We start from the raw sequence: 24,608 nt of genomic DNA, 5'->3' as shown, positions 1-24,608 counted from the left end.
CGAGCCACCTCATCTGGCTCCCCTCGATGCGGAGGAGTAGTGGCTCTACTCCGAGTCCCTCCCGAATGACTGAGCCTCTCACCCTCTCTCTAAGGGAGAGACCAGCCAATGTAGCAAATTTTAGGTTAATAATGGAATAATACAGATTTGCCGTAAGATTTCTTGTGTGAGCGTGAGACTGAAAGCGGGTCATGCCAGACACACAAACAACCCTGCTTATACAGTTAAGTTAAATGCTGCACAATGTGATGATTATGTAAATTTCGTAGACAGACACAAATACATGCACACTATTACAGTGGGAAGAAAACCCACAGCTTTAAGGTATGTGACCACAGCCCAACTTGCAGAACCACCAAGCAAAGCTGCAAAATAAAATAATCGCTCCTTGTCTCACCAGGCCTCAAATGCAATGGTGGACCTGACATTCACAGAGTCTGACACACAAATCAACCAAAATAATCAAGAGCGCAAAAATATTTTATTCATTTCGTATTCTGCCCAAGAATTTTACAGTGTCAATTTTGAAACACAACAGGGCTCCTTCAAATGAAGGACTTTATGTCAAAAGTTTTCAGTGGTCTATATAGAAAGAGCTTTGGAACTACATTAAAAGGATTCTGCATACATTAAATATGAATTCGGGGAAATAATCACAACAGTTAAAGGAAAAGAAAAAAGGTGGATGTCTGTAGTCAGAGCAAGATCTCCATCACTTATCACTCGAATTCTTTCCGTGATTCATACACTGAAGCGCTTACCTACAACTGGATTAGAATGGCAAATCTACGGCATACAATGGATAAATTAGAAATATTAGTTGCTTTGCACACTTTTGACTAGAGGTCATAAATACAGTCTGAACAGATATACAAATTATTTGGATACATGTGACAATTAAAAATGGTGACCAATCCTAAAACTGCTGTAGAAATCATTCACGCAGTTCCTCGAAGACATAAGAGTTGGACTCCAACAGGCTGTTATTGAGAAAATAAGGCCATGGCTACTGATAGCTAGGATGTTGGGCTGGCAATCCAATAAATATCTTAAAATAACCTTCCAACACTCCAAGACCACTCAGGTACACTAACAATTCGGGCTGTTATCCCATCAAGAAATCTTATTGAAATTAGGTGACAAGAAAAGCAAAATGTTACTATTGCACTTTAAAAAAAAAAAAAAACCACACAGTTCAGCTCTGGAAGAGTTTGACAGCATCTTCTCAGCATAGGATCACCATAAGATCAACAAGTACCAGAGGGTTTTGGACAAACTGATTTGGTCTGAGATCTTTTAAATGAGACACAGAAACATGAGAAGACGCATGAGCTCAGTGACATTAACGTGGGAAAGTCAACAGAAATAGGTGGCGTGAATGACAGAGGTTCCACTCTTCCTGAAGTTCTACTTCTCATGTTCAGGGTACTACGTTTAGATTATTGTCTTTTTCAGCTTCATTAGACAGCCAAGGCCAGATGCGTCTGCAGTATCGATTTGCGGGTCCCGAAATCAAGGCAGTTTTCGAAAATTTGTCTCCAAGATCACTGTGCCACTGCTAGTTCCAGTTGGATACCAGATAATCTTTTGAGCTGGACCTCAAGCTACATACTTCACATAGCAAATGAGTTGAGGTTAAATCCAGCAATAATGATTTAGGGCTGAGGGAGAATAGAGGTGCTGCTGATTTGGTGGTAGCCGTTCTGCATTAGGATCGTTCACTGGTTGTGACAGCAGATGAACTTAATGCCTCTTGTTGTCCTAATTCTGGAAAACTGACCATCTCAGCAGGAGAGATCCTGCCACAGATCTAGAACGGGTCCTTCTTCTGAAGTTGTCGACCTCTACTTCATCGCTAGATATTTCCTCTGGCCAAAAGGACCCTGTTTGGCTCCACCCGAGGGGGGGCTTGGCTGTGGGTTGGCGAGGGAAGAATACAAATGATCCAAAGCATACAAATCTCACACATACGAAAATAACACTGACAAGCATTCTATTCATCTGCATCATGGAGCCTATACCAATAATGTCAAACTGGAAAAATTGACAGCATGACCACATTTACATTTCATTTATGCTCCATGCACACAGTGAAAGCAACTTTAGTTTTACTTACATCACAGCTTAATATTATTTTCAGTTAATATTTATACTTGGCTGAAATTTAGGCAACTACTGCTTTTAGTATGCTTGTTTAACAATTATAGGCAGAATATTCTACTTAAGAATAAACAGCTGTTAACAGAGTGTAGGTTATGTATAGATGTCGGGGGGTATATTTCCAGCCCCCTGCCCCTTGCCAACATGCCCACTGATCATATATGCTCTGTTATGTTGTGATGACAAAAGGCACCTTCATTTTAGATGACACTGTGAAGACTGAGGCGTTCTAAGTTAAAGAACAACAACCCATCAGTCCAAATGAGTGAAAGATTCCCACAAATTTCACAATACAGCATCAGACACCGAAACATACCTGTGCAAACTGGGTGGGGTTGTAGAAAGTCACGCCTCCAGCAGGCGGCCCACCCTGCACTGGTGTTTGGGTGGGAACCTGTTGAAACCAGAAGTTACCACGGTGACCAAGAAGCAGAAATCAAACCTTAATTTTCTTGGGAACTTGATTTTTTTTTCTGTAAAATCCAAACGGTGGGTCAGTTTAGCTTCCACCCAAAGAGCTCCTCGTTGTTACTTAGGTCTATGAAGTAAATGAGGAGGGGCTGCGGATTGGATGAACCCTTAAGAGCTCAGCAACGTCCCTCCCATCCCAGCACGGCGTGGTAGATGAGAAGGCGGCTCGATGGATGTCATGCCCACTAATGTTAACGGAAGCATGCGGAGTGTTAAGTGGTTAATGCAGACATGCACACGGCTGTATGGGTAGAGAGACAAGGACAGCAGCTTCGGGGCCTCTGTCTCCAGCAGCGCAATAATGAGACTTTTCAGCCTGCATCCCTATGATCTCATGCCGAGACCGACAGACAAAAGGTCTACTGCAAGAGCACGAAGGGGTCAAGGTGACCCCAGAACCACAGCCCTCCCTACTTAGCGTATTGAAGCCATTGCAAATTCAAGCCTGAAGTGATTTTGCCAAGCTAGAGAGTAGACAGTCTGGCCCATTCAGCACGAACAAATCCTTGCTGGAGACAGAGGATGCAGACATGTAAGGACTGCAGGGTTAGCATGACACATGTAGGGATTTAGGGGCGGCAGAGGACGTCCTGCTGGATGTACCTGGTTCAAATGCTGACTCACTTCACGTGATAAAGAACTCATTGAGCTAGAACGCGAGAGCTAAAACGTCAAGGGTAAACAAACGAACAGAAACAGACGACAAGCCAAAATTAATACATGCACGTGTCAGCCCATAGGCTCCTCTTTGGGATGGGTTTTTAGGGTTGGGAAGGTGGGCAAGGGGTGGGGGATGGTGTTTCAGGACCAGGAAGTGCAAGGGGGGGTGGGGTGGGGAGAGAGACACAAACCCGACCTTCAGGTAACCAGCAACAAGCACAGGTCATCACTATGAACAGCACATAGCCAATGAAGTGTTCTATATTAAAATCTTAAATGCATCTATAGTATTCCGTCTCAGTGTCTAAATGGACACTATGTGTGACATTAACAATATTCAATATTCTCATATCCAGAGCAGACTGATTCCAAAGTGCCAGTTTGGCTCTATTTTTCATCCTGTGATGAACACGACAATATGGAGAAACCCGATGGACATCTCAACACACGCAATCCACCTAATCATGCCCACAAAGCAGGGTGCGCAATTCCTATGACACCCTGCCAAGCACATGGCCATTATACACGTCACAGTAATCTCACAGCACTGCCTAGAGTTAAGGCTTCTTGGGTAACTACTTCAGTTTGAAGCTTGCAAAAAGCACGTCTGCAGGTGTTGATTAGACATTGCCTAGTAGTCATTGTCCAACTGATGAAACTCTACTTCAGAATCATGACATCTGAAGAAGAACGACAGACCAATTTTCCTCTCAAATCAATAGATTATTTCCCTCCTTTAATCCATCTCTCTCTCTCTACCTGCCTGCTCTTGGGAAAGGTAACCTTTGCTCTTTAAAGCCAGGAAGGTTACCCTGACCGCTACAATTCTCAAATGACAGACATCTTTCTGCTAAAGAACACACCAGCACTGGTGAGGTACAATGATCCTTACTGCAGACATACAAGAAGCAGGAAATCAATGCAGAAAGTCAGGATTAGCAGAAAAGCCTGAGGCCAGCCTGCTAGCATGGCACTTTGGAATCAATCCAAAACGTCCGGAAAAACACCCGGGCAAACATCACGCAACAGACAGATTTTGAATGTAGATGTTTAACAGGTATCTAAGCTTCCATTAAAACATTTGATGAGGTCAAGTTGAAACACACAGAAACATGATTAAGTAGAGTATCATTAAGTAACAGTCAACATTTTACATGCAAGTGTTAATGGTCTGTTTCAGCTATGAAAATGATGCAGCCTAGATGAGTCGATGCCCTGACAGTGAATCAGTCCACTGTATATTTCAGTGGTAGCTGTGAGGAGGATGGGTACATGAGTGAAGCGGCTCCAAGAAATGTGTGGGTGACACGTTACCTCCCCGGATTGAGTTCCTTCAATGACAGGTGCCCCCTCCTGGCCAGGAGGGTAAAGTGTTTGCTTAGTCACCTGGGGACCAAGTCAAATAGGCGTTATTTACAGAGCAGAGAAGATACACATTTCTAAAATTAGGTAAAAAAAAAATCTTTCATTCTTTCTGGGATTCTTTCTGTGTAGGTGCTCCGCCTACACAGTGAACCAGATTTGCCTCCAGATGATGGTGACCTCACCTGTGGTGCTGCACTAGCACTGGGAAGGTTTTGACCTGGAGGTTGACTTGCTTCTGGAACACTGCCCTCTAAAGGCTGCTGCTCATCAGGGGCTGCATGGGGGAAGGATGGGACTCGTCATCTAATTTCACTTTCAGTTTCAACTGTAAATATCAGTCTCTGTTCTGGTGCAATTCTTGGTCTATCCTCAAACCATCTCCTACGTCAATTAAGCACCAACTGACCTGCACCAGGTACAAAGACGTTGGTGGGCATGGGCATCGGGGCCAGGGGTGCGAAGACTTCTGCTGGGGCGGGAACAGAACTTGCAGGCTTGCTGCTGGTACCCCCTGGGTTCAGGAAATCCACATACCTACTCTTGGTGCCTGTGACAGTTAATAGGTCAGTGGAAAGAAGCAGCGAAGGGTTCGCAGATTACAGGACCCCCCCACCCCCCACCCTGACTGAGCAGGCTTAGAGCCCAGAGAAACAGAGGGGAAATTCGGATAATGGAAGAATCTAACACTCCTCTTCCTAGACAGAGAGAGCCTCCCCTGTCTTCCCACACCAAAATTAAGATGAACTCACCTGCTTTTCTGGAAAACATGTTGACTTGTGGTCCACCACTAGGCGGCCCAGCTGCACCCCCTGGCGCTGCCAGGGGAGCCATTTTGGGGAAGCTGGATGGGGGGGGCGGCAGTGGTTTGTTCTACAGAAAGGGGGAAAAAAAATGTCAACACCAACATGTCAAAATTCTAGAAGGAAGAGAACAGCCTTTAATCACAAGATGCATCCGACATTGAGACATTAACATACCTCCTCCTCGGGTTCGTCCATGTTGACCCATCGCTTTTTCTGTGGATCCCAGACTATCTGTTAAAAATAATAGATTTATAAGTTAAACTGACTCAAACTCTTGTGTACCGTCTCCTTAAAACTGCGACACAATTCATACATAGGGGTTCTGAGCAAACAAATTTTTACTCAGGAAGAATACACTACTTTCCAAAGTTCTCGACATACTTTAAAACTACGGTACTTGTGAAGCATCCACAGCATTCTATGAGACCGACTGCCATTCCTAGGTGAAAAGCGTAAAACGACAGGCTCCCCACTGCTCACCGATTTGTTTGTGTCATCCGGCAGGTGAGCTTCATTCTTTCCCTTCCAATAGAGCCAGCCCAGCCATCCACTGCTTCCCTGGAAAGACCCAGAAACCCCGATCACCGCCGGCCCCCCGGACGCCCACACCGGCCCCCACACGCCCACGCCGGCCCCCGGACGCCCACGCCGGCCCCCCACACACTTCACTGCACAGGCAGCTTCAGGCACCTTTTTAGGAGACTCCTTCTTTTGCTTCTTCGGCACCCTCCTGGGGTGGCTGTTCCGGAATGGGCTCAGGGGTGGGCAGGGACGGTTTGGCCATGGAGTTGCTCCTCTCCCGTCCCGCAGAGTGGGTGGACGACTCGGAAGTCGTGCGGGAGCGCCGTCCCTGACCCTGTGTGATAATGGAACACGCGTGTTTGAAAGAGAGAGAGAGTCTGAAAGGTTCAGCACGTGCTGGAAAGACATCTGACAGGGAGAGTGGATTTGAGGATGGGGTAGAGGAGAGAAGAGTCTACAGGTCAGGCCAGAGAATAGGTTAAAGATCAACAGGAACACCAGATGGACCTTGTAAGAGAGAAAGTGAGGATTAAGAGAGCCCAACCCTACCGTATGCATTGAGGACTGCGAAGTTGTTCTTGACCTTCTTCCAGGACCCTGGTCAGACACAAAGGCAGACACGTCGCTCTTTAACACGCACAAGCCCTTAAGCCTCTGCACCCCAGGACAGAAAGCCACTGCTCACCATGAATTCCATTTGGTCATAGAAGTCCATCTGGGGGGTGAAGGTGCTCCTGGAGGGGGAGGCTGGCTGTGAGGAGGTCTGGGGAGGGGCATGATGCCCCTGGGGCGAAGGGGGCGACTGTACGTGGGAAATCTGCGAGGGCGCTGGAAGAACAGGGTACGTCTGCTCCATTGGGTAGGGCGGGGCCATAGACAGGCGTGGGGGGCATGGCTCCAGACATCTGGGCTTGTGGGGGGGGTACAGGGCCAGGAACTGGACAAAGGTGGCTGGGCGGAACGGGGGTAGAACTGGACCCCATCGCCAACTTGTGGAGCCGGGGGTACAGAAGTCACGCTATCAGCCAGGATGGCGGGGGGGTGCTGGGAGAAAGGCCGGGGGTACAAGTAGGTTAGAGGCTGGCAAGCCAGACAACATATTACCATAGAAAAGAAACACACTGTATCTCCACAGAGAAAGACGGGCGGGCGGGCGGGCGGGCCGACGCACAGAGAAAGACGGGCGGGCGGGCGGGCCGACGCACAGAGAAAGACGGGCGGGCGGGCGGGCCGACGCACAGAGAAAGACGGGCGGGCGGGCGGGCGGGCCGACGCACAGAGAAAGACGGGCGGGCCGACGCACAGAGAAAGACGGGCGGGCCGACGCACAGAGAAAGACGGGCGGGCCGACGCACAGAGAAAGACGGGCGGGCCGACGCACAGAGAAAGACGGGCGGGCCGACGCACAGAGAAAGACGGGCGGGCGGTGCGGGCGGGCCGACGCACAGAGAAAGACGGGCGGGCCGACGCACAGAGAAAGACGGGCGGGCCGACGCACAGAGAAAGACGGGCGGGCCGACGCACAGAGAAAGACGGGCGGGCCGACGCACAGAGAAAGACGGGCGGGCCGACGCACAGAGAAAGACGGGCGGGCCGACGCACAGAGAAAGACGGGCGGGCCGACGCACAGAGAAAGACGGGCGGGCCGACGCACAGAGAAAGACGGGCGGGCGGGCGGGCGGGCCGACGCACAGAGAAAGACGGGCGGAGCGGGCGGGCGGGCCGACGCACAGAGAAAGACGGGCGGGGCGGGCGGGCCGACGCACAGAGAAAGACGGGCGGGCCGACGCACAGAGAAAGACGGGCGGGCCGACGCACAGAGAAAGACGGGCGGGCCGACGCACAGAGAAAGACGGGCGGGCCGACGCACAGAGAAAGACGGGCGGGCCGACGCACAGAGAAAGACGGGCGGGCCGACGCACAGAGAAAGACGGGCGGGCCGACGCACAGAGAAAGACGGGCGGGCGGGCGGGCAGGCCGACGCACAGAGAAAGACGGGGCGGTGCGGGCGGGCCGACGCACAGAGAAAGACGGGCGGGCGGGCGGGCCGACGCACAGAGAAAGACGGGCGGGCGGGCGGGCAGGCCGACGCACAGAGAAAGACGGGCGGGCCGACGCACAGAGAAAGACGGGCGGGCGGGCGGGCGGGCCGACGCACAGAGAAAGACGGGCGGCGGGCGGGCGGGCGGGGGCCGACGCACAGAGAAAGACGGGCGGGCGGGCGGGGCGGGCGGGCCGACGCACAGAGAAAGACGGGCGGGCGGGCGGGCGGGCCGACGCACAGAGAAAGACGGGCGGGCGGGCGGGCCGACGCACAGAGAAAGACGGGCGGGCCGACGCACAGAGAAAGACGGGCGGGCCGACGCACAGAGAAAGACGGGCGGGCCGACGCACAGAGAAAGACGGGCGGGCCGACGCACAGAGAAAGACGGGCGGGCCGACGCACAGAGAAAGACGGGCGGGCCGACGCACAGAGAAAGACGGGCGGGCCGACGCACAGAGAAAGACGGGCGGGCCGACGCACAGAGAAAGACGGGCGGGCCGACGCACAGAGAAAGACGGGCGGGCCGACGCACAGAGAAAGACGGGCGGGCCGACGCACAGAGAAAGACGGGCGGGCCGACGCACAGAGAAAGACGGGCGGGCCGACGCACAGAGAAAGACGGGCGGGCCGACGCACAGAGAAAGACGGGCGGGCCGACGCACAGAGAAAGACGGGCGGGCCGACGCACAGAGAAAGACGGGCGGGCCGACGCACAGAGAAAGACGGGCGGGCCGACGCACAGAGAAAGACGGGCGGGCCGACGCACAGAGAAAGACGGGCGGGCCGACGCACAGAGAAAGACGGGCGGGCCGACGCACAGAGAAAGACGGGCGGGCCGACGCACAGAGAAAGACGGGCGGGCGGGCGGGCGGGCCGACGCACAGAGAAAGACGGGCGGGCGGGCGGGCAGGCCGACGCACAGAGAAAGACGGGCGGGCGGGCGGGCAGGCCGACGCACAGAGAAAGACGGGCGGGCGGGCGGGCCGACGCACAGAGAAAGACGGGCGGGCGGGCGGGCCGACGCACAGAGAAAGACGGGCGGGCGGGCGGGCAGGCCGACGCACAGAGAAAGACGGGCGGGCCGACGCACAGAGAAAGACGGGCGGGCGGGCGGGCGGGCCGACGCACAGAGAAAGACGGGCGGGCGGGCGGGCAGGCCGACGCACAGAGAAAGACGGGCGGGCGGGCGGGCAGGCCGACGCACAGAGAAAGACGGGCGGGCGGGCGGGCCGACGCACAGAGAAAGACGGGCGGGCGGGCGGGCAGGCGGGCGGGCGGGCGGGCCGACGCACAGAGAAAGACGGGCGGGCGGGCGGGCCGACGCACAGAGAAAGACGGGCGGGCGGGCGGGCCGACGCACAGAGAAAGACGGGCAGGCGGGCGGGCAGGCCGACGCACAGAGAAAGACGGGCGGGCCGACGCACAGAGAAAGACGGGCGGGCCGACGCACAGAGAAAGACGGGCGGGCCGACGCACAGAGAAAGACGGGCGGGCCGACGCACAGAGAAAGACGGGCGGGCCGACGCACAGAGAAAGACGGGCGGGCGGGCGGGCAGGCCGACGCACAGAGAAAGACGGGCGGGCGGGCGGGCAGGCCGACGCACAGAGAAAGACGGGCGGGCGGGCGGGCAGGCCGACGCACAGAGAAAGACGGGCGGGCGGGCGGGCAGGCCGACGCACAGAGAAAGACACACCTGGTGGCATGAGCTGCACGGCAGACAGGGGTGGCCCTGGGTTCGGCAGCAGTGACGTCATGAGCGCATTGTCCGGATTGGCCGAACTGTCCATGGGCATGCCCATGGGGTCGGGGGGGGACGGATGGTCGAACTCCGAGCTGGGTGTGCTGCAGGCATACTGCTGGGGGGTCGCCCTGCCCGAGCTGTAAGAAATCATCCCATCCTGCAGCGGGCAAAGTGGGCAGACACAAAGGAGCATATACATGCATGAAGTGTTACGGGTCTGAACTCGTGATTAAGGCGCCATTGGAACGACACCCAGGTGGAAACAGATTGGCCAGCTGTTTTTAAATCTTATCTTGTCTACTAAACAACCTCAAAACCGAGATACAAGGTTAACCTCATTTAATTACTGTAATAATTATTGACACGAGGCGGAATGAAAACATGTACGCACGGCAGCCAGAAAGCACAAGGCCTGATAACACAGGGAGGTCAGAGTCTCTCTCACAGTGGTTCTGTATGCAGACGATGGCTAAAGTCCGTAGAGTGCGGATTCCGGCACCCACACTCACTCTGATCTGACTATCTAGATGCCGCAGACGGACCAGCCAGCCAGGCTCCACGAAGAGCTCCTGCTCTGGCTTCTCCTTCAGCTGCGGGTCGAAGAAGCGCAGCTTGATGGACATCTGTGAGAGCGGAGAGACAGCAATCAGTAGCAGAACCTCAGCGTTAAAACCATTTAACCATCCATCCAAGGCCGAAATGCTTATACTGCTCAGGGTCATAGGAGGCCTACAGGCTACCCCGAGCAGAACAGGACCAAGGAGCCAGGATGTCAGTCCAATGTGTGTGAGTCTTACAGGTAATTCAGTGACACCAACAAGACCAAGAATGAATCATTCCCATTGGACGATCATGACTTCCAGCTCAAGTTAACTGAGAAATCCAACTTCATGGAACACCGCCCCCAAATCAAGTATTTCCCCAAAAAAACAAGGGAATGCCAATACCAGTACAAAGTTTACACCTGAACAGCAACAGACTTCAGGGTTCGACTGCGATGACGCAGACCGGGGTGAGCAGAGCGTCTGTCTGAGGTGTGCCTACCTGAATTAGCTGGTTGATGAACATGGGAGAGTGATAAGAGGGCATGCTGAGCACAGCCTTGGAGATGACCTCGCAGTAATGCAAGGCCTGCGCGCAGAGCCCAGCCTCAGCAAGCCTGCAGGCGTACAGGAACTTGTAGACCTGCAGGGCGAACAGGAAGAGCAGAGATCAAAGGTCAGGGGTCATGTCAGACATAGATAGGCAGCGAATTCACTATGAGTAACCCTCAAATCGTGTATGAGGTTTAGTCTTTAAAGTCTGAGTTTGCTGAAGACTGCACTCCTCAAAGAACAACAGATTTTATGCAGGCAGCTGAGGCTGCATTGTAGGAGCCATCCATCCATGTGTTGGAGGATCGTGAGAAAGGCACTGGGCACCTGGAAGTTGGGCAGGGAGCAAGGCTGCGAGCCAAGGGACTGGGCATACTCGTAGGCCTCTGTCCGCTGGATTGCTTCATTGGAGGCAAACCTGAAGAACGGCAAGCTGGGGGGGGCAGCAAAGTGAGCTCAGTGAAGAAGCGTGTATGAGAGCTGAACAGAATGAAACTAAGAATTCTGAGACCATGTGCAGCGTCCAAGGGTCAGATAGGAGTAATCTACCAAGAGGCATCCAGCTGTATAAATGGACATCATGCACCTCTACAAATGCATGTAGGAAGGATGGCATGAGGGGCTAACCTGTGGTTGGAGCCAATCAGCACCATCTTTGTGCTCTTCTTGGTGTAAACGCCCAGGCCGACTTGGGCCATCATGTAGCAGAAATGAGCTGCGTCAATCAGCCCTTTGGAAGCTGAAGGCGAAAGAGGCCCAGATTTAGCCTGAGACAAAGCAGCCATTTTCCTGTCACACACCACAGTCTAACCCTAATCAGAGCTCAAGGGGGGGGCCATCCTCCAGGGTGGCATGAGGAAGATGGTGACGGGCCTTACCCAGAGTGTCCCCCATGGTGGCGACAGTGCGCATGTCGAGGTCCAGGGCGTGCGTGAGATTCGAAAGCACCATAGCTAGGTGGGGCCGCCAATCTCCCCATTTCTCATCTCCACAGCACTACAAGGGGGGGGGGGGGGGGGGGGGGGGGGGGGGGGGAGGGGAGTTAACAGACCGGAGAGGACCCAGCAGATACAGAATTACCGGGGGACCTAACTTACCGTGGCTGCAGCCGGCATCCTCCCAGACATCAGCTGGTACACCGTCTGCAGCGGGTCGTTGATGGGAAGGCTGTTAGCAAACCTGGCAGGCAGGAAGAGACAGGAGAAATGATAACGATCACAGGCAGCGTGAAAGCCACCGACTGGCCGTTAGCCAAAAGCGCCATGCATCTGCATTAAAAATGGCCACAAAAAAGCATTTGAAATGCTGGAGGATAAAAACAAAAAACGAGCGGGGTTCCCTACCTGGTCATGACACGCGCGTGCGTCCTGTTGTCCATCTTGCTGGCAAGCAGGAGGGCGTGTCCCCAGAGGCCATTCTTCATGGCCGACTCCAGAGCATCCTAAAAGCAAAGCAGGCTGCCCTATTAGTGTGCCGTACACAGCAAGACGAGGGCAGCAGGGCTAATGGGGATCATCCTGTCCTGTCAAAGACCAGAGGATGGGTCTAGATGTCCAAGACCAGTGCTGTATTAGAACAGAGAAGCTGTACAGGACAGTGTGGCGAGACCCAGCCCCCAAAAAGGCTGCATGACGCACAAGTTTTCAATCCCTACATCACCAAAACTACCAGCAGTTTAGACTGGAATTAAAACACAAGAACATAAGAAATTTACTAAAGGAGAGGAGGCCATTTGGCCCATCAAGCTCGTTTGGAGGGAACTTAACTAATAGCTCAGAGTTGTTAAAATCTTATCTAGCTCTGATTTAAAGGAACCCAGGGTTTTAGCTTGCGCTACACTAGCAGGAGGACTATTCCATACTCTAACTACACGCTGTATAAAGAAGTGTTTTCTCAAATTCAGTGTAAAATGTTCTCCCGCTAATTTCCACCTATGGCCACGAGTTCTAGTATTTGGCTGAACAGCATCCAGACCTGTTAGAATCTTATATACCTGGATCATGTCCCCCCTTAGTCTCCTTTGCTGAAGGCTGAACAAATTCAGCTCAGCTAACTTCTCCTCATAAGACATTCCTCTAAGACCAGGAATCATTCTTGTAGCCCTCCGTTGAATCCAAAAGAGTCATGCTGGACTCTAAAGGTGCTTTTCCACCACCGCCGAGAATTGAGCTGTACTGCAATCTGACGCTTTTCCACTGTAAAGAACCGAGGCCATATCTGAGCTGTACTGCAATCTGACGCTTTTCCACTGTAAAGAACCGAGGCCATATCCGAGCTGTACTGCAATCTGACGCTTTTCCACTGTAAAGAACCGAGGCCATATCCGAGCTGTACCCGTACTGACAGTGTGTCCAAACCGAGCTGAATTAGGAAGTTACCACACAGTAAATCATGATGTGAACAGTGCATAAGCCACTCCTCGGGTTTATGGCACTGCTGTCTTTACTGAGCGCACTGCTCTGCAGTGGAAAACCGAAGCATGCTGGAATTGCACTGGAACTAGGTCTCTTCTCGGTAAGGCTCCATTCCTGTATGCCACTGGAAACGCATCATAACCCAGCCTCCCCCGACACAGATAGAGGCAGGTACAGAAAGGGACGAGGGAAGGGGGGCGGTCTCACCTTCTTCCTGCCAAAGAGTAGAAGCTCCCGGAAGCGCTCGGTCTCTTTGCCCGGGTTCTCAGGCACCGTCATGAAGGTGTCGGAGAGCAGCGAGAGCGGCACCGAGCCCGGTTCGTCATCCGCACGCTCCAACGGCTCGTTGGTGAAGTCGATCAGATTCGCCTCGTTGGGCGACTTCCCCGGCAGCCACACGGACCTGTGCTCCCGCAGCAAGAGGTCTGCTATGTCCGTGCCCACCACAGTCTGCAGGAGAAAAGCAGTTACAGAACAAAGACATTCACTGAGCGTCACTGTCCAGTGCAGACGTCCCTGTTTCTGAGACTAACGTTCTTCATGCCAAAACTGCAGTGGACTCGGCAGATGACAGAAGATGCTACCGTTCAACGACTGAGTGACGATCTCTCCCTCTAAATTTACTGACTGCAAATTAGCACTGTAATGTGTGTCCTGCCATGAATGCATGGGTAGATAAGGAACATCATTTCCTTCTGCTGTGTACATTATCATCTGAGCCATGTACAAGTTTGGCCTGACCTAAGCAAAGCTTTGAATAAACAAACTGGACTCTGACATACTGATGGGGCAATGAAATCACTCTTGGCTTAGGCTAATGAACAACACTATTTAAAGGTCGAGTTGGCTCAGCCTGCGAGCGACGCGGGAGCGAGTACAGGTCAAAGCCCCGGCTACTGTAAACCCCGGAGAGACGGCGGGCACAGACCCCGTTCTGCCTGCACAGCAGCATGATGAAATCCCAGATGAGTCTGGCCGAATCCTTGTCCATGAGGCCGTCGTCCCGTTGACACTCTAAAGACTTGTTCTGGGCAAACTTGATCACGTCCACCTTGTGTGTCTCATCCCTGGAGGGAAGAGACGATGACGACGCTCTGCCGGGATTGGCCAGGCAGCACAAGGCGTATGCATGCCACCACGACACACCAGCATCCAGTCAGGATGCCCACAGGCCTCAAGATTACCAGAACAAGCCAGGATCTTCTGGCATATGCTATGATGCTCAAAGGCTGTGAAACATACTAGGTAACCTCTCCATGTTAAAGCAGGCGGAGAGCTCCTGCTGAGAATAGGAAGACAGGGCTTACTTCACCAGAGGTCCAGGGAAGGAGCGCAGGTCCTCCTGCTCTGGTAAGTCCTGCAGCATGATCTGGGACCAGAAAAGGGGAGGGGGATTGTGAGGCTGGTACCTAAACAGCCATTTAAGATCTATAGAACCCTACAGCATTTCCCTCAGCCCTCACCTCCATGCTGTGAATCTCCACCAGCGCTGGCTGCCCTGCTGATGGCAGGTTTGGGCAGCACCTGCACCATCTGGCCGCTGGGCCCGAATCTGGCACACCGATGTGGCATCATGAACTTCTCAGGGGTCGCAGGGCGGGGCGGGGTGCTGAGGGCGGCGGGGTGGGGGGGGTATCAGAAAACACCTGTGCATCACCGGAGCCTAGTAATCGAATCCTACACATGCAAGCAGTCTGATCCACACTGCACCAAAACCACACGACTGCAGAGCATACATGAAGCAGAGGAAAAACTTTAGCAGAACTAAATTTTGGCTTAACCCTGACTCGCCACCTGCAGATACAAGCTTTAGATGGAATAAACCTGAAATACTGAATTAATCCCTCGTGCAAGGAAAACCAAGTGTTACTATCAACCTTAGAGTACCTAAAATGACAACATGCTGACAGCTGATGGCTGCTAACCGGCAGCCCTGAGAGAGCCGGCGAGGCGGCAGGCCGCTAACCGGCAGCCCTGAGAGAGCCGGGGAGGCGGCAGGCCGCTAACCGGCAGCCCTGAGAGAGCCGGGGAGGCGGCAGGCCGCTAACCGGCAGCCCTGAGAGAGCCGGGGGAGGCGGCAGGCCGCCAACCGGCAGCCCTGAGAGAGCCGGGCGAGGCGGCAGGCCGCCAACCGGCAGCCCTGAGAGAGCCGGCGAGGCGGCAGGCCGCCAACCGGCAGCCCTGAGAGAGCCGCGAGGCGGCAGGCCGCCAACCGGCAGCCTGAGAGAGCCGGCGAGGCGGCAGGCCGCCAACCGGCAGCCCTGAGAGAGCCGGGGAGGCGGCAGGCCGCTAACCGGCAGCCCTGAGAGAGCCGGCGAGGCGGCAGGCCGCTAACCGGCAGCCCTGAGAGAGCCGGCGAGGCGGCAGGCCGCTAACCGGCAGCCCTGAGAGAGCCGGGGAGGCGGCAGGCCGCTAACCGGCAGCCCTGAGAGAGCCGGGGAGGCGGCAGGCCGCTAACCGGCAGCCCTGAGAGAGCCGGGGAGCATACTTACGTTGCTCGACAGCCGGCCAGCCACCCTCGGCAGTATAGCCCGCAGGGGTACTGGTAGGCCCGCATCCGTGCTGTCAGGATACTGGCCATAGGAGAAGTCCATGGACAGGGTGGGTGCCTGGCCTGGGGGCTCGTAAGTCGCAGACACGAGGTCCCTGTTGACTCCTGTATAACTGACTCTGCCGGGGAAGACAATGATAAATAATAATCTATTATTATTGCATCATTCATTGGGGGGGTACAGCAAAAAAAAAAAAAAAAAAAAAAACACAAGTCTGGAGAGCATGGCTCCCATTGGGACTAAAATTGGGACTAAAAAAACGTGCCAAGAAACGTTGGCAATTTTTAAAACTGGAATCGTTTAGGAAAAACAGGTATTTAATACTAATGTATCTGGATATTCAAATATTTGTGTTTCTAGTGGAAAAAAAAAATCACCTCACTGCAGGCCTTAAGATGACATTTAAAAACACACTGCTGCATTGGAAATGGCATGCATGGCTGTACGGCCACTGAGGTCAGGCCTTCGAAGTGAGGCCTCCTTATCAGGAGGCTGACAGACACTGAACTGGCAGAAGCACAACAAATGTGTAAAACCTCAGAGCTGCACAGAAACCACCTCCTGCAGGTGCAAACACACACACGCACACACACACGCACACACACACGCACACACACACGCACACTTCTGATGGATTCTGTCCAATAAGGAATTTCTAAGCCAAATAAATGAAACAAACAAATGGTAGAAATTTTGCATGTTCTGGGAACAATGCCTTTTTGTTCTGTCGACCTTGACACACAAGACGTGAAAAATCCTGAAATATGCAGACATATACTGTGACATACACAAGGACATTTTCCTGCTCTCCTAGACTCTCATTCATCCTGGTCTCATTGCGCTTGAATAGAGGCACACATGCAGAGACGCACAAGACACACACAGCTTCATGTATTTCTATCATTGTGGAGACTCTCCCTTTAATTCTATGACCCTAACCAGGATAACCCTAACCAGGATAACCCTAACCAGGATAACCCTAACCAGGATAACCCTAACCAGGATAACCCTAACCCTTAGCACGAACGCAGACGCACGCAGACGCACACACCTGCTGTGAGCGTGAGCTGAAGCTGCTCCTGCGGCTGTGCGAGCTGCGCAGGCTGTGGGTGGAGTGCTCACTGTGCACACTGCGCCGGTCACACTCGTCACCGTAAGCATCCCGCTGGTAGCAGGTCTCGTCGAAGCTGGAGTCGTAACGCGGGTCGTAGCGCCAATGGTCACCGTAGGTCTCACGCCTGCAGCACAGCGGACAGGATGCTCTCCCACTGCCAGTGGCTGGCACGACCCCCCTCCCCCTCCCATACCCCAGCGCGAATCTACCACCGGCACGCTACCTGTTGGCATAGGGCTGGCTGTAATACCCTTCTCTGCCCCTGTAGGCCTCAGGGTCGTAGTTATACCAATAGGACTGGTCGTAGTAGCCCCTGTATCGAGGATCAAAGGCCAGCATTGGGTCATAATGCTCCCACCTCCGATCTGAGAAGGGGACAAAAATCAGGGCGTCTAAGAGAGGATTACAGTGATGTGCCAAAGTCTCTGCATAAAGTCACTGATATCATGATATCATGTTGAACAGCTAGATAAACTTATTTGATATCTTGCTAGATGGCTTGGACTGTTTGAGATGACACACTTTGACGGCCGTCATGGCCTGACACCAACATGACCACATTGTTTCCTTTGGGCCTCCGAGACTTTTGCAGAGGACCGCAAGGGCAAACTCAGAATCACAAAACATGACTTACCTCCATAGTTTTTGTAATAGTCGCCATAATATCCGTCGTAAGCACTGCGGTTCGCCCTCTGGTAATCTTCAGAATAGCCTTGCCTGCCGCGAGGACATGAACACAGAAAAGCAGGACATGAGGATAAGGGAATTGCTTAAAAAAACATTACAATATTTGTAAAGGCGACAGACGTCATGCCACTGAGACATAGACCTACACTGAGAAACAGATGCGATTTGCAGGAGAAGGAATTTAATGACAAAAACAATTGTGCATTATGACAAAGTGCGGTACCACTACAGTTTTATGCCAATACATTTGAAAAGGACACGGAAATTACCGGCGATCTTCACGCCAGAGATTCACTGTCTATGTAAGATCAGTATAGCTTTTCCAGTTATACTGAGTTCTGTTTCAAGCCAACAATGATTTCAGCTGAAGGGTGAACAGCCGACGGTGTGAGAGCCAAGCAAACACACGGCGTGGGAAGCGAGGAAGGACGACAAAGGGGTCAGAGGTCTAGCTTCACTCAGACTAAGTGACAGACTGGTCACTTTAACATCCCCTGGAAATGGTTCCTTAGATTAGAGCAGCGGTTGTCGCAAAAAGTCAGAGAACCACGGTACTAGACAACATGCAACACCCTGTGCAGTGACATCACTCCGTTTACCCACCAATAAGCACCCCCGCCCTCCCGGACTCCTGACATGCTACATATACGAAAACCATGAATGGTAAGACAACACTAAAGATGGCTCATTGTAATGAGTGTTTTATTTAGGTTCACACTAACCTTCCCTAGACAAATGAACAGGCCAGTACAAGTACTGAGGCAGTTAATGGCTTTTTCTGTGAGTACTGTAAATGCAAGCATGGCCATTCAGAACACGTGACTTTTTTAAAAGCAGGTTGGCCAGCAGAGCAGCCAGCGGCTGCGTACACCACAGCGCCCAGCACAACAAGCATTTAAAATGCACTGACCTGGACGAGGGTCTGTCAGAGTTCTGGCTGGCTCGAGAGCTGGGCCGCTCCGGCTGCTCCCTGTGCTGGTATCGCTCCGTGTCCCGGTAACCCAAGTTGGACCCTTCATGTCGGCCGTAACGCGGATCATACCTTCGGTAGGGATCGTCCTGCGTGCGATAGCTCTGCGTCAGAGGTAACTGGCACCCGTTAACAAACAAGCAGCCTTTATCTCGCTGTAAACCTTGAACCCAAACTACGTCGATGCTGTTGGTTTCCCTTTGCCAATTTGCAAGCTTCACAGACAAACCAAGTCAACGGCAACACTGCCTCAGGCGCTGTTTGTAAATGCATTCAATGGGAAGTACTTTATATTTACTTTACTTCCAAGACTAACAAGTAACACAACAAGAAAACTACCTGGTAGTATGGTTGTGCTCTGGGGTCGGAGGGAGGGTACTGAGGGGGGTATAGTGGTCTGCCATCCACGTACTCAGAATAGGCGCCCCCATAGTATCCTCCATACATGGGTCCAGGCATTGGAGGCATGCCCCCATATCCCGGAGGTCCACCCAGGACCGAAGGCGGCCTGGAGGAGTTGCCTGGCTGGGGAGGATAAGGGGGTTGATGCGGTTCACCAGACCCTGGAGGGACAGTTCCTGGTGGCACAGAAACACCTGGCCCAGGTGGGGCCTGACCCGGCACTGAGGGATGAGGATACTGGTTGACTGGTGCAGGAGGCTGAGTGGTTGGATTTGGAGGGGCACCACCTGCAATAAAGTTAGGCTGAGACTCGGGCCTGTGGGATGAGTACAAGGCAGACTGCTGGGCACTGGTGGTGCCCCCCCCTGGCGGGACAGTAGAGTCAGCCAACTGCTGGGGCTGGGGCTGAAGCTCACTCCCCCCACTGCCTCCTTGCTGCGGGTCTTTGGTCACCTGTCGATAAAAACCTGCCGAGTTACTGACTGGCGTTACCGTCTTCAGTCCCGCTGCCGTGGATGGAGCACCAGAAGGCATAGTACTTGCAGTGGTAGTCTTGTTTTGATTACTCTGAGGGAAAGACATCGCGAAATCGAGCAGCTCATTAATAGGCTGTTTATGATTATCAGCGAGAGGCAGAGCCTGAGAATTAACAGGGGGAGCAGAGTGATTGGGACCCCCGAGAGGATCAGGTTGAGGAAGAGAGGAGTTGCGTGGCCTGCCTGCGGATATCGCAGTGGGGTTATCTGGTTTTACGACCTGCCTGCTCTCTGGGGTTAAATTGAGAGGAGATGGATTTGGAGCAGGCCTGCAGTTCCCAGAAGAGGTGACTGGTAAAGCAAAGTGCTCCAGATGGTTAGAAACTTTCGCAGGACCTGTTGGCGCAGTGCTTGCACACATGTCTGAAGGCTGCTGCAAAGGCAGGATTCTGACATCAACCCCGGGATTCGGTGACACTTCATTAGAGACGATTGAATGAGGATTGTTTGGTGGAATTAGAGAGTAATTTGTTGAAGGGGGTGCAATCAAAACAGGCTGATTGGGGAATGATTCCGCGGGTGGTGTAGTAACGAGTAGAGAAGCGTAGCCGAGACTTGCCTGAGGATGCTTTGGATCAGCCTCAGCCAATTTTGGAGGGTTCTCAAGGTTCTCTGATGAGTGGTCGGGTCTTTCGGGGGGACAATGAACATGCTGGGGAACCTGCAAGTCTAGTGGGCCATCCTCAGGGGGCTGAATTACCTCAGCGCTGGGCTGCTTTACTAACCCATGCACTGGCGGGGCAGCAGGGGCCAACACAACGTTGGCGTTTGTGATGGCCATCTCGTTCTGTGCCCAGAGTGTGGTGGCGGGGCTCTCACACTTAAGACGAGCTCCCTGGGAACGGGAAGAGGGCCTTTTCTCTAGAACCCCTGCACCCGGGTGCTGCGTTGAAGTCATGAAGATGTTCTCCAGGTTGTCCGGCGGCTGCTCCAGGTTGCCCAGAGAAGCATCTGGGACACCTACCCTTGGATGAGCACCACCTCCCTTCTCGGCTACCACTCGAGCTTGGTCGACCCCAAAGGGCCTGACGCCCACGCTATGGGCATGGACAGGCTCAAAGGAACTGTTGGGGCTGGCCTGAAAGATTCCAGTGGGCTTCGGAGGACTAGGGGTGACAGGCTGAGAGAGCTGGCCATGGCTTATTTTAGCTGACGCACGTTGCTGGGCGCCCTCTCCAGCAGGCGAAGTGTCAATCTGCTCAAAGTAGCCAGCTGAAGAGTCCTCCAAGGGTTTGGCTACCTCCTGCTGGATGAAGGTGCCCACAACGCCCTGGGGGCGCCGAGCACCAGACACACTCCCCTGGCTCACATTGCTGTAGCTGGATGAAACGCTCTCAGGCCTGACTGGGCCTGCAACAAAATCTGGGGTCTCCAAATTTGGTCCACCCTCATAGTGGACACCACCATGAGCAGCGGTATGAGCCTGCCCAGGAGCAGCAGTATGAGCCTGCCCAGGAGCAGCGGTATGAGCCTGCCCAGGAGCAGCGGTATGAGCCTGCCCAGGAGCAGCGGTATGAGCCTGCCCAGGAGCAGCGGTATGAGCCTGCCCAGGAGCAGAGTTTCCACTAACAGTCTGGGCCATTTTTTGTGGCTCGCTAGGAAGAACCTCTTGGTTAGGCACACATTCCAGGTTCTCCACGTGATCAAACTGTCTTTCCTGTTTCGGGGTGCCGCTCACAAATCCACTGTCATTTGCATACGGAGCGGCAGGATCAGCGGTAAACGGACCACTGCGGTCTGCGGGCGTGCTCAGACCCCCTCGCTGGGAGACCTCAGATCCAGCCGGGGACTGCACAAGAGGCATTTGAGGACTGGGGGGCAACATGTTCATCCCATAACCTACCCCAAAGGTATCCCCAGCTGAAACACCATTGACTGCCTTCCCTTCTCCTGCAAGTGTTTCTTCATTTTCAACATCATTCTCTTTGAAAAAAAGTGAAACAGTGCCAGGATCTGCAGCATATGGCAAAGGGCCTGAGGGGCCCGGTGGCGGCCCTGGCTGCGGCCCCGGCTGATCTTTTGTAGAGTTTGGCCGATTATCGCTCGAGCCCCCACCCATCTGGTGATAAAAATGTTCTCGTGAGGGTTGGGTGAACCAAGGGTCAGGTGCTGTGCAGTTCCGACCAAAATAGTTGTGGGCCTGGAATTGAGAATTCTGGTTCTGGGTGACACCAGCGTTTCCCTCAGGTTTGCGGTACTCAGGCAGACCGGGTCCAGTGGGAGTGCCTTGTGGACCACCAAAACCTGGCTGAGCTGAATATGCCTGTTTCTGGGCCAGAGGATAGGGAGAAGGAGCAGCCTGAGCTGTATGAGGAGAAGAGGCTTGAGGGGGAGGAGCTATGGAAGAGGCATGGGCTGAAGGAACAGGGGGAGCGGCGTGCTGAGAAGGATCAGGGGGACAAGCTGAGAGGGACGAACTGGTAGGCTGAGGCGCATTATCACTGGTGGGCTGGAAGTAGTTCTGGACTGAAGGGGGACGACTCCCATGGTCAGACATCCACGGCGACGCTGTTGGCGGCATAACCAGGGGCTGGTATAACGCAGGTTCCAAAACCCCGGCGGGACATGGGTTTACACCCTGAGGTAGGGCTCCTGCTGTGATATAGGATCCATGTTCCTTGGTGTTCAAATAGCCTTCCTCTGCGCTGGGGGCATTTGGAGTCGCGAGGCCAGGGAACTGCCTGGGTGGTGGGGCCGAGGATGCAACATTTCCTGGGACGAAGCTGTTGACTCCAGCAACCATGGGCTGATGACCCTGGGCAACTTCCGGCAGATGATGTGCTGGCTGACCTGGGGTGGGGCCACCCGAGTAGAATGGAGCGAGCGGTGGGGATTGCACAGGTAGGTTACTGTTGGAGGTTGGATGGTGATTTCCCGCAGGAGGGGGGGGGACCGGATGGGGCCTGTCTGCCAAACGCGAAGGGGTCAGTCATAGGTGGCACGGGCTGAGCCGGCCCCAGCATCCCACTGGGATTTCCTGGCTGCCTATGAGGTCGAGTCCTTCGAAATGCATTGGGAATGCCCCCAATTGGAGGCGGCCCCCCGGCCCGAGGCGGAGGTTGCATCATAACACTTCACCAAAGCTGCAGCACCCTCACTCCAGAATTTAGCCTTTGGAGGGCTTGATTTTGAACTCAGCTGTGGGAACAGAAGAAGTACTAGTGAGTAATAAAAACCACAGCAAGAGGCCATACCAACTGAACACATGGTAAACATCCTAGGATTGGCCTTGCTGTAGAATTCCAGTAAAATGCTACAGCTGTAAAAATGAGTGAAAATTGCAAGTTAATCAGATAAAAGCTCCCACTAAGCAACCAAATATAATGCTAGGTGACCAAAAACGTGCAACCAGGAGAGGCAATCCATGCCCTTCCTTTATTTAAAGAAGCAACAATACAGCACTTAAAAAAGGAGGGATTTCTATGCAAATTACCTGTCAACAACTGGCTGTGGGGCCAACTTGGATAGAGGTTTTGCAAATAAACAAGCACTGACTCTCCAATTCTAGACATCACAGTCGTAATACCTGAATGACTGAATGCTCTTTTGCACCATAAGAGAAAATAAATCCAACAGGAACACCACCAAACAAGCCTACAAAATACGGCACACTTTCCGCGAATAATTCATCACAGTCCCAAAGAGCTTAACGCTGTAAACAGCTATCCACCCATCCATTTTCTATACTCGCTGCTTAATTGCAACACACATATCCGTAGCCAATCCTAAAATAAAATTAAATGCCATGACAATCTAAAATTGACAACTTTAAGAAGCGAAGCTCGTTCACAGCGACTACACGACATTACTGGCGCATACCTAAAATACGTCCTTCAATAATAGATAACCAATCTGTGTCGATGGCCGGGCAGCGGGCTCGGGTGCGGGGCGCCTGGGGCTCGCCTGCGCCGCGCTGTCAGACACACAGCCAGCGAAACGACGACTGCGATCAAGCAGCAAAGCTACGCGGGTCAGCAGCGCGTCGCCGGAGGAAGCTAACCCGACATTATACGGAACAGATCAGGGACGGCACGCGAAAAAGTAATCGCAGAAGCCCGGACCCAACCGGCGACGCAGCGAGACGAGCCGAACCGAGCCGAGCCGAGAGGCCGCAGGCACCCGGCTGTCTTTACCGATAAGACGAGAAAGTCCAAAGCGGTCGGAAATCGATGATGTGTCACAGATCCGGTTTCCCAACAGGACGTTAGCGGCTGAATTTCGCCTAGCCTAGCCTAGCCTTACCGGCCGCATATCTGAATAAACAAGCCAAAGAGCCAGCGCCATGCCCTGGCAGGAGCTTCCTGCCGCTAAAGCATTAACATATTCCCGTGAACGCGAAAGCTTACCTTCAACTGACAAAACCCAACTCGATACCAAGCGGGATTAAATGTAAATTCTTACAAAAGAGCAGGACCGTGGAGGGGATACACGGCCGCCATGTTCGGAAAGCACGTCCTACTGGGCGACGTGTACCTGAGACGTCACCGCCCCAAACACAGGGCTTTTTACTGTCATCTGCGTGTTTTTTACCATTAAACCCTTTTTCTGATTTAATCTCACACACTGGCTATAAAACTACCGAAAATCCGGTTTATACTGATGAAAATTAAATAAATAAATATTTTACAAAGTTCACTTTAAAGTGACCGGAAATTGGCCCGCAAAACGGAACACTGCCCTCTACAGGTTCAGACTGGCAGTGCAGCGTAAAAGAGCTCGTTTCCTCAGCTGCATCTCTTGTTTCATGTGTGTGGTGTTCATTTCAGTTTCTCCTTTAATTCATGACAAATTTTACCAAAGTTGTAGCTACACATTTATTTGCATGCCTGTATACTTAGAGTAATACTGCATTATGTAATTGGTGAATCTTGACGTTGATGAGCGCAAGCAATGGGTGAATTCAAGGTAAATTATTCATTCGTTTAAGTCCAGGCACTAGTGGAAATGGTGATGCTCGATCCACCTCCTGACCTCAGGCCCTGTTAGAGTAAACGAAGTGCCTTTAAAGGAGTATGCATGTAATAAACAGGAATTGACATAACTGGCAGTCAAATACTTATTCGCCATATAAA

General features: G+C 53.0%; 1 protein-coding gene across 1 annotated transcript; it reads right to left on the bottom strand.

Annotated features, from left to right (window-relative positions):
* Positions 1-462: 462 nt before the first annotated feature.
* On the bottom strand, positions 463-24,023 carry sec16a (SEC16 homolog A, endoplasmic reticulum export factor). The gene is given in 36 exon segments (XM_049020338.1): positions 463-1,913; positions 2,477-2,554; positions 3,235-3,294; positions 4,606-4,677; positions 4,839-4,930; positions 5,063-5,203; positions 5,406-5,526; positions 5,634-5,690; positions 5,940-6,017; positions 6,150-6,185; positions 6,187-6,315; positions 6,531-6,578; positions 6,667-6,999; positions 9,670-9,924; positions 10,277-10,390; positions 10,812-10,952; positions 11,189-11,294; positions 11,489-11,600; positions 11,740-11,857; positions 11,959-12,040; positions 12,205-12,302; positions 13,483-13,725; positions 14,204-14,342; positions 14,583-14,644; positions 14,739-14,792; positions 14,794-14,882; positions 15,768-15,828; positions 15,831-15,920; positions 15,922-15,945; positions 16,879-17,065; positions 17,165-17,306; positions 17,576-17,658; positions 18,539-18,687; positions 18,938-22,432; positions 22,434-22,674; positions 23,883-24,023. Coding segments are annotated over 35 exon segments (7,329 nt in total). The 5' UTR covers positions 22,605-22,674; positions 23,883-24,023; the 3' UTR covers positions 463-1,844.
* Between the last annotated feature and the right edge of the window lie 585 nt (positions 24,024-24,608).

The sequence above is a fragment of the Brienomyrus brachyistius genome, chromosome 7, assembly GCF_023856365.1.
Source record: "Brienomyrus brachyistius isolate T26 chromosome 7, BBRACH_0.4, whole genome shotgun sequence".
NCBI lineage: Eukaryota > Metazoa > Chordata > Actinopteri > Osteoglossiformes > Mormyridae > Brienomyrus > Brienomyrus brachyistius.
The sequence above is the reverse complement of the archived record's forward strand: the minus strand, read 5'-3'. Positions and strand labels throughout refer to the sequence as shown.